At 61.8% G+C, this 10,033-nt stretch overlaps 1 protein-coding gene across 1 annotated transcript in view; it reads left to right on the top strand.

Annotated features, from left to right (window-relative positions):
- SEMA4D (semaphorin 4D) overlaps positions 1-9,923 on the top strand; it is a 20,528-nt gene extending 10,605 nt beyond the window's left edge. The window contains 8 exon segments of the mRNA XM_077759488.1: positions 470-645; positions 735-891; positions 1,748-1,970; positions 2,719-2,834; positions 6,819-6,997; positions 7,077-7,120; positions 7,886-8,222; positions 8,224-9,923. Of these exon segments, the coding sequence (XP_077615614.1) occupies positions 470-645; positions 735-891; positions 1,748-1,970; positions 2,719-2,834; positions 6,819-6,997; positions 7,077-7,120; positions 7,886-8,222; positions 8,224-8,686 (1,695 nt within the window). The 3' untranslated portion in view covers positions 8,687-9,923.
- Positions 9,924-10,033: the final 110 nt, after the last annotated feature.

Consider the following 10,033-nt stretch of genomic DNA (forward strand, 5'->3'; position numbering starts at 1 on the left):
CGGGCCTGTGGACGACCTGGCTGAAGCCCTTTGAAATGGCTGTCTCCTCTGGGACGAGGAACGTCTTTTGGGGAGACGCCCCTATGTGTTGGCCTGAGGCAGACGGGAACCCCTCGTCCGTGGCCCTGGCTCCACGGCTCGCTGGCAGGGGTGGGGAGCACAGAGAGGTGGCTGAGGCTGGCGGCAGAGGAAGGTCTGCCTCTGTGATGCCTGTGCACGCGCGGCCCACCAGTTGCTTCAGCCGCAGCCGGGTGATTTGCCAACAGGCCTTTCTTGCTTTTTGTGTTTTAATCTGAGACCCCAGCTGGCACGGAAGTGGCACCATGGCCACGTGGCCGTCCACGGCCTTTTTCAACCTTGGCCTCCATCCACTGAGGAGGAGCCACTCCGGGCTGGCAGACATCACTAACTCCCACCCACTTATGGGGACTCTGCCCTCCTCTGACCAGGCAAGTCTTTGCGGTTTCAGGGGGACCAGGGCGGCCTGCGGATCTTACAGAAGAAGTGGACGTCCTTCCTGAAGGCCAGGCTCATCTGCTCCAGGCAGGACAGCAACCTCATCTTCAACGTGCTGCAGGCTGTCTTTGTTCTCAGGTCCCCGGACCTGAAGGAACCCGTGTTCTACGGGGTCTTCACCCCACAGCTGTAGGTGCCCCGGCAGGCGGCGGGGGTGGGTGGGCCGCTTGTCTGCACCCCCACCCTCCAGGACAGTCACCATACCCCCTCCTCCCCAGGAACAACGTGGGGCTGTCAGCTGTGTGCGCCTACAACCTGTCCACGGCCGAGGCGGTCTTCTCCCACGGGAAGTATATGCAGAGCGCCACGGTGGAGCAGTCCCACACCAAGTGGGTGCGCTACAACGGGGCGGTGCCCACGCCGCGGCCTGGGGCGGTGAGTGGGGGCGGGGCCAGGAAGGGCAGTGGGCAGGCTCTCCCTCCTCTGTTGCCCTCACCGCCTGTCCCTGAGGCTGCTCAGGCTGGCACGGGGGTCTTGTGGAATTAACGTGTGATGAAAACAGGTCTGTTTCACTTACTACTTCCCGCACAGAAGCACACAATTTCTTGGCAGTGGGCTGTCCCTTCCACCCATTAATGTGAGTCACATTTGTGTTTTCCTAAAAGTAGTGACTCTTGTATGGAAACCAGTTTGGTCACAAGGCCAGTTCGGCGGCATCCACTGGTCATGTGGCTGGTGTGTGGGGCCGTGCATGTGGCCCGGGTGAGTGGCCTGGGTCTCCTCCCTGGGGGTGCACGTCTGCCAGCAGCTGTCGGGTCCCTCCACATGTGTATGAAGTAAATCGTGGTTATGCGTGATTACGAATTTCGGTTTCCACCATCAGGAGCTAGGACAGAAGAACCCCTCACACCCTTGATCTTTGTGCTGTTTGGAATTGGGACCGTTTTTAGTGATTTTAGCAGAGTTGTCGAGGAAGAGCTATTAAGTGATAAGTAGTTATTTTTCAATTTCAAAAGCTTGATACTGTTTTTCATTTATAAATAGATACGAGTGAGTTCACTGTGTCGTGAGGCAGGATTATATCTGGGGACACGCACACAGTTGCCCTTCCCGAAAGACTTTCAAGCTGGGAACGGTCACTGCTGATTTTCCCGTTTGTAAGAAACACACTGTGTAGTCCCGTGTTTTGCGGCTGCGGGGCCCTGCATAGGAGCGTGTGCGGGCCGTCTGTCCATGTGCAGGCTGTCTGTCCGTGTGCGTGTGCACTGACGGGCAGGTCTGCCCCCTGCAGTGCATCAACCGTGAAGCGCGTGCCGCCAACTTCTCCAGCTCCCTGAGTCTGCCGGACAAGACCCTGCAGTTTGTCAAAGACCACCCTCTGATGGACGGCTCTGTGACCCCGATCGACAACAGGCCCAGGCTGATCAAAACCTACGTGAACTACACACAGATTGTGGTGGACAGGACCCAGGCCCTGGACGGGACCTTCTACGACGTCATGTTCATCAGCACAGGTGGGTCCCGGCCCCTGGCGAGGACACCGGCAAGTCCAGCTCATCTTCGCCGTGGGAGCCAGCATCTCCCCCGGGCACCCGGAGGGGTTTCTGGAAGGGTTTCTGAGAAGCCACCACCCCTGGCTGGCCTCCGCCGTCTGCCCGTCAGACCGCTGGGGCTCTGGCTGAATGTGCAAGTCCAGGCCCCCGTGTGGGGATTCAGGCCTGGTGCACGGGGGGTGGGGGCCGTGGGGGCCGGCGGGGAGCAGGCGGCCGGGAAGTCCCACGTCTCTGCTGGCTCCATGGTTCCCGACCTGCCGTGGGAGCCCTGGGACTTTCACACAAGCGTTTCTGGAAGTGGGGGTGGGGCCGGCAGGGTCCGCAGCAGGAAGGCGCCGGGGTCGGCCCTGGGTGCTCTCCAGCGTGCCCTGAGCACCCCCCCTGCCCGGGGCCCTCATCGCACGGTGCCCCGGAAGGGCACTGGAGCCCGAGAGCCACCGCTCCTGTGATCTGGTGGCACCGTGTCGTGGCCCTGACTTCCACGGGAGTCAGCAGTGGGAGGTCCGTTTCTTGTCCAGGAAGTGAGACTGACCGATGCTGTTCGAGGTGTTGGTTCCTGCTGCGAGAGGCTCTTCCTCCTGCTTCCGAAGCGCAGGCGGCATTGGCTTCTCAGTGCGTCGTTGACGGGAGGAGCTGAGAGGAAGGACGGGGGCCGTCGGCCACCGGGACAGTCCGGGCGCGTCCCTGACCTGCAGCTTTGCCCTTGCAGACCGGGGCGCCCTGCACAAAGCTGTCAACCTCGAGAACGACGTCCACATCATCGAGGAGACGCAGCTTTTCCAGGACTTCGAGCCGGTGCAGACGCTGCTGCTGAATTCTGAGAAGGTAAAGGGGGNTCACCGGGCAGGCAGGCGGCAGGGGCCACACATGTCCCTGGTCACCGGGCAGGTGGGCCTCACATGTCCCTGGTCACCGGGCAGGCGGGCCGATCTGTGTGGTCCAGACGAGCTGACCTGCGGGCTCCTACAGAGGATCCCGTGAGCCCGTGGGCCTGGGATGGAACAGTCACCTCAGGTTGGCAGAGCCCCCGAAGACACCCCTGTGCCCCAAGCTGCAGGGGTTGACACCCCGTTAGCAGGTGCGTCTGTCGGCGCAGAAAAGCCCACTCTGAGCAACGATGGTGGCGTCCGTGAAGCCCACTCCACCTGACGTGGCACCTTCTCCCCCATCGGGGTCGGGATCAGGGTTTGAGGCTCCAGGGGCCGTAGGGTCCCTGCCCATGTAGTGCCCAGGTGGCCGTGGGACAGCCACAAGTGAGTGGACCCGGCTGTGTTCCAGCAAAGTCTTTTTTATAGAAACAGAGCTCAGGAGATCATGTAATTTTCAAATATCATGGAATATTTTTTTTCCTCAACCATTTAAGAATACCAAACGTGTTAGCTGGTGGGGAGCACAGATTTGCCGGATTTGCTCTGGAGGCTGTCCCCTGCCGTCGACCCACATGGCCTTGGGGACCCGTGCCTCCCAGGTTACAGCCAGGGTGGAGTAGGCCGTGGCCCCGTGGTACGTGGCTGCGTGAGCCGGGCAGGCCAGTCCTGCCTTCATTCCCTCCTCTGCACGTAGGGACAGTGGCTAATGACCTCACTTCCCGCAGGGCTCCCCGCAGGGCTTTGTGGGTGTCCCCAGGCCGTGAGCCCTGAGCCGACGGGCCTGGGGACTTGCAGTGCCAGGGTCGGGGCCAGAAACCGGAAGCCTGGCTGCGAGCCTGCTCCGTGAGCTGCAGGCAGGCTGTCACCTGCACCCGGCCTGTAAAGCCTTGCTCTGGGTCAGGCCCGGCCCTCCCCGCCCGGCATGGCGTTTCTCTGATGCCGAGTCTCCTGTCTGGCCCAGCACAGTCCCCAGCCACCTGTGCATCTCCTGCATCGTGAGCTTCAGAACTTGGATCTGGTTTCAGGGTCACTTCCCCAAGCAGTTCCTGCAGCGAGGACTCTGTCTCCCTGTTTCTGGAAGGGAGGGAGACCAAAGAGCCTCGGTGGGCTTTAGGCTGGCAGATACAGGGCACCGGAGCCTCCTGGGCGCTTTAGACACCCCCACCTCTGCCCCTGCTTTGTGGTGGGAACAAGGAAGCCCTCCCGCTGCGGCTCATTGCTCAGGCGCTCCACCAGACTGCCATGTGTGCACAGGACGAAGGCTGGGCCCCCAGTGTGGACGCTCAGTGAGACCACGGCTCCGCTCTCCAGGGTCAGTCAGGGCGTGGAATTCTGGGCGCATGGGAGTCAGTCCATAGGATGGGTGAGGGGAGTCTGGGTCGGCTGGCTGGACCTAGCGGTAAGGTGTCGGGCAGGCTGCGGCCCCCCGACCTCTTCTCGGGGTGGCAGGCTCAGGGGCTTGGAGTAGCGTGTGCTCCCACAGCAGCAGGAAGCGGCTGTTCAGGGTGGAAAAGACACGCACCCGCACTCACCGCCCACAGGCTCCTCCAGGCCATCTCACTGGCCTTCGCTGTAGAGGCTGGCCAGCAGCCAGAGCGCAGGAGGGGCCGGCACAGCCTCGGGCTCCTGAAGGCCTTTGTCCCCACTGTCCCCGGCAGACAGGGCCATTTGGTGGCTCTTCTTTTAACGTAAATACACACTGATGAAACTACCGCCTCAAGCATGTTTTAGCACCCAGTTCCGCATGTTGAGTATCTTCATCCCAGCATCCATCTCCAGAACTTTCTCATCGCCCTGTCCCCGATAAGCACTAACCCCCACCGCTCCCCCAGCCCCTGGCACCCTCTGTCCATGTTGTGTCTGATGTCATGACCCCGGGGCCCCCACGTGAGAGGGATCACACTCCCAGCCCTCGTGAGCGGCTTATCTCCCTGGGCGTCATGTTCTCAAGGGTCATTCGTGCAGCACGTGACAGGATTTCCTTCCTGTTGGGGGTGGAATGCTCCCCGCGGTCCCCACGTACCACGATGTTCCCCTGTTGTCCACAGGCGGGCGTGTGTGGCTGTCCCCTGAGGCTGCCACAGACAGGGCTGTGCCTGCGTGCCCGCGGGGGCGTCTGACGCTGTGGCGGCGCCTGCGTGCAGGGGACAGGGATGGGTCGTTTCCACAGCCCCAGATCCTCCACGGGCCGCGTGTGACAGAGCGGATGCGGCGTGCACCTGGGGGTCCCGGGGCTGTGGGGACCTGGAAGGGGCCGGCACATGTGCACACTCAGCGAGCCTCACGGGTGCTGGGCGCTACCTGGTTCCCGTGTTTCTTCTCTGGCTTTTCAAACGCTTCTCGCTTCACCATAGTGTTAGGTCCGCGGAGGCGCTGGGCCGAGGTGCGGGGGCCCCGGGCCGTCCCCCAGTTCCAGGGCCTCTCACCCCCGTGGTCTGGGGCAGCCCCCGTCTGTGCTCGTCTCGGTGCCCTGCTTAGTGGAATGGAGTTTTGTGGGGTGACCCCTGGTTCCCTTGTGCTCAGATGGGGTTGAGGGTGTGGGGACGTGCCCGTGGACAGCGCTGAACCCACCACACGGGGCCGGGCCGCGTGGGCTGAGAGCTGTGGACGTGTGTTCACACCCTGAGGAGCTAACGCTCGTTTGTGGGGAGACCGCAAGGCCGCCCCCATCGGTCTGTCCTGCCTGCTGACTTGTGCACCCAACCGTGGTCACTGCCACCTCCTTCCAGGGCGTCTTCCTGTCCCCTTCCGTCCACATCCGTTATTTGGCGGCCATGTATCATGGGAGCCCAGCCCTGGGGTGGGGGTAGGGCAGGGAGATTGAGCCCACCCTCCCCACCGCCACGCCAGGTGAACGGGTCAAGTGTCGGCTTCGGGCAGGGCCTCCCTTGCAGAGTCGGTGCCCTCTCCAGGGTCCCTCCGACCTCTGTGAGCCCTGTGACCCCTGGACTGTGATCTGGGACAGTGTCCTTGGTCCTGACAGCCTGCCAGGCATGTGGCCTTATGTGGCCTCAGGTCCCTGCTGACGGCTCTCTCTGCCGCTTGTCGTCACATGAGAGTGTTGCAGAGGGGACTTCCCCATGGTGAGTCACAGGCCACCTAAGTCACAGGGTGGGTGGCCCCAGGACCTCAGAGCACCAGCCAGATGGGCTTGGAAGTTAATTCCCAGTCTGCTCTCCAAGGGAAAGGCTGCACGTCGTCTGGGTCTAAACCACCAAGTTCTGTTGAGCTTGGGAATGTCCGTTAAGTCTGCGTAGACGTCAAGGTGAAACATCAGGGGCAAAGGAGAGCCTACATGCAGGTTCTGGAATTGCCCCCCTGCAGCCACGGCTACACGTCAGGCAGCATCCCGTGGGGGATCCCCTCTCCCAGCTGACCCCAGGGGGCCAGGGTCTCGCAGCCCACTGGGCCCTGTGCTCCGGAGCACGGCCGTGGGTCTCCGTCAGTGTGCTCCTCCCCCCAAAGCCAGACAGGCCAGCGCCTGGCACTGCCTCTATCCCACGTGCTGGAACTCACTCCCCGCCCATGCTTGGTGGCGCCTCCTTTCCTGGACTTGGACACTGACTCGGGCGTCCACGTGGCTGCTCCCGCCGGACAGGCACAAGATGGGCCTCCGAGCTGTGCCCTTCGGCCTCTGGCCTGTGGTGGGGCCCCCTCCACACGGAGCAGCTGACCCCCGGCCCGAGAGAGGGTGTGGAGATGCCTTCGCAGGCAGGGGCTCCGACTGAGGCCCAGGGTGCCCAGTCAGGGTGTGGACTCTGCCCGGATCCCACGCAACGTCCGTAATGGCCACGATACTGCCGTTCAGGTTTGTCTTGGACCCGAGCTGGCCAGGCGCCAGTTCTGGAAGCTCCTGCATGAGGAGACGCGGGAACTCGGGCCAGAGAGGCTCACAACGGCCGCCCCCTCACGCACCGTCCCCTCTGCTCCACACCCGCAGGGCGGAAGGTTCGTGTACGCGGGCTCCAGCTCGGGCGTGGTGCAGGCCCCCGTGGCCTTCTGCGGGAAGCACGGCACCTGTGAGGACTGCGTGCTCGCCCGTGACCCCTACTGCGCCTGGAGCCGGGCGGTCGCCGCCTGCGTGACCCTGCACCTGCACCAGATGGACGTCCTCACCAGGTACCAGGGCGGGGGCCCCGCGCTGCACGCCCGCGTTGGTGGGGGGCATGTGCCTGACCTGCGCCTGGCTGTCTTGCAGGACTTTGATCCAGGAGTTGAGTGGAGACGCGTCCGCCTGCCCCGGTAAGTCGTCCGTCCTTGCCGGGCTCCCTTCGGGCACGGCCGGTCCTTGTAACCATCTCATGGTGCTGTGGTGTCGTGTCGTCGTGTCCATCCGCGTTTTCTTTCTCTGCTCTGAACAGAGGTCAGGTATCCGTGAGGATACAGAGGCCAACCCACCGTCTTAATCTCTTTTATCGCAGACCAGGGCACCTGAGGTCACATAGTGTGTTTATTCACCGGAAGGCACTCGGCGTCCAACCCGGGGCACCTGCTCTTGAGATGCTGCCGTCTTCGCTGAGCTCAGGGCTGCTTACACAGAACCTGGGCGCCCCGTGGGGGGCAGGGCGGCAGCGGGAGAGGTGTCCTCGGCTCTCCGTCCCCTCACAGGCAGCCATGACCTGGGCTCTTGCACTCCCTTCTCTGACCCACCAGCGGGGGCAGCTTTGGGATGGGCCGCTTGCAGTCAGAGGCCGCCAGCCGGAGCCGCCAGCAGGAGCGGTGGCCTGTGACTCCGTTGTTGCTGCTTGGCCCCCGGGGAACCAGGGCGCCAGATGGGGGTCTCTGCCACTCGGTTGTCTCCGACTTCCTCGTCCCGCTGGGCTGCCACCTGGGGCTCATCTCTGCTTTTCTGTCACGCATGTCTTTATCTCCTTAGTTCTGGAAGATTCCGTGTTGCTCCAGTGGGTGGAACTCTTGTGTCCTCTTGTGCGCGTTGCCCTATTTTTAGAAGACGTTGAGTAGTGAACCGCGTTGTTGACGCTGTCCACGTCTATTTTGATGTTCCAGATAAGAATAAAGAAAGTTTCCGGCAGCATTTTTTCAAGCACGGCGGCATGGCGGAACTCAAATGCTCCCAAAAGTCCAACCTGGCCCGGGTGGTGTGGAAGTTCCGGAATGGCGTGCTCGAGGCCGACGGCCCCAAGTACAGCCTGGTGGGCAGGAAGGACCTGCTCATCTTCAACCTGTCAGAGGGGGACAGCGGGGTGTACCAGTGCCTGTCGGAGGAGCGGGTGCGCAACAGGACGGTCCTGCGCGTGCTGGCCAAGCACGTGCTGCAGGTGAAAACGCTCCTGAGGACCACTGAGGCCCCCGCCCCGCCGGGCACCCGGACAGAAGGCGGGAGGACCANAGATCGTCATCAACACGGTCCCCCAGGTGCACTCGGAGAAGACGATGTACCTGCAGGCCAGCGACAACCGCCTGCTCATCTTCCTCTTCCTCTTCTTCTTCCTGCTCTGCCTCTGCCTGGCCGCCTACAACTGCTACAAGGGCTACCTGCCCGGGCCGTGCCTCAAGTTCCGCTCGGCCGTGCTGCTGGGCAAGAAGCAGCCGGCGGCCGACTTCTCCGAGTTCGAGCAGAGCGCCAAGGAGACGCTGGTGGAGCCGGGCAGCTTCTCCCAGCAGAACGGGGGGCAGCCCCGGCCGGCCCTGGACACCGGCTACGAGACGGAGCAGGACACGATGGCCAGCAGGGTGCCCACCGACAGGGAGGACTCGCAGAGGCTGGACGACCCCCCGGCCAGGGACCGGCCCTTCGACGTCAAGTGTGAGCTGAAGTATGCCGACTCGGACGCGGATGGGGACTGAGTCTCCGCCGGCAGCCCGCGTCAGCACGCCCCTCTTCTGTGTGTCTTTTCTCTTGCGTCGAGCTTGTGATCTGGTCTGTCTTTGTCTTTTCGGAAAACGGCGAGCATCGCACCCTGGCCTCCCCCGCTGGGCCGCGGTGTGAGACGTCCCTGTGGGCGGCGCGCGGGGCTGAGCGGTCACCCGCCCATGGACACTCACGCCTGGAGCGTCCCCTCCTCAGAGCAGCCACTGAAGGATCTTTGAATTCCAGATTGGAAATGACGTTTTTGTTTATCAGATTGGTAACTTATTGCCTGTTGTCCAGATTGGCACGGACCCTTGCTTCCGCAGAATTATTTTTTATAGTTTTGCTTTTCGTGTTTTAGGTCGTTTCTGTTTTAAATTACCGAAGCAGATGTTCTAACACTCTGAAGATGTACATCTTCCAGATTTTGTTGTATATTAGGGGTAAGAGATACATCTTACGTTGCTTAAGATTCTCAGGGATAAACTTATTTTGGGAAATGTGTTCTCTACTTTTTAGACACAAAGGTGAAACCATCTGAGCACACTTTTTTTTTTTTTTTAATTCCTTGAGGGAAGCATCCTTTTCAGAGAGATTTTCTTTCTGTACTTTATTCCCCCTCTTGCTTTAACTCTTTCGAAGAAGAGGAGACAGTGGATGGCTGTCCCGTGAACCAGGCGGAGCCGGCAGACCCAGAGCGGAGAGAACAGGCGTTTCGCAGTCGGACGCCCCCGGCCGCTGCTTGGAAGTTCCCATGCGGATGGACGGATGGACGGACAGACATTCAACCAGGCACCCTCAGCCATCGGAACGTCCCGTTACATTTAGCTTCTGTCTCACGTCTCTTGCCCACCTGGAAGTCCCGCTCGGCTGAACCGAGCCGTCCACACCTGCCAGAGAGCAGGACAGCGGTGGCGGACCGGCCTGCATCCCCACGTGGCCTGGCGGCTGGTGACCCCACGCCCTGCGGCCCCCGCGTGGCTCAACGCGGTCCTTCAAGGCGTGAGTGGGCAAGACGGCTCAGGCTCCACCTGTGGCTCTCTCCGTGGCGAGGGGCGGTGAACTCCGGATCTGTGCGTGCCTGCGTGGACAGGGCCGTCTTCGGCATGAAAGGACTCGACCATTCCGGTGTACACAGTTGTGTTTTATAAGATTTACTTTGTTTTTATTTTTCTACTTTGAATTGTATACAGTCGAAAAATAACCGAATAAACACGAAGCTCACATCCTCGACGCGGGCGCGTGGTTCGCTGCGGCTGGGGGCGGCGCGCTGACCGGCGGGCGGGTCTGGGGACGGCCTCGGTCCCCCTTCTCGTCCTGTCTCTGCTTCCCTTCTCTGGCTT

This window comes from Crocuta crocuta, unplaced genomic scaffold, assembly GCF_008692635.1.
Source record: "Crocuta crocuta isolate KB4526 unplaced genomic scaffold, BGI_CrCroc_1.0 scaffold41, whole genome shotgun sequence".
In the NCBI taxonomy this organism is placed as follows: Eukaryota; Metazoa; Chordata; class Mammalia; order Carnivora; family Hyaenidae; genus Crocuta; species Crocuta crocuta.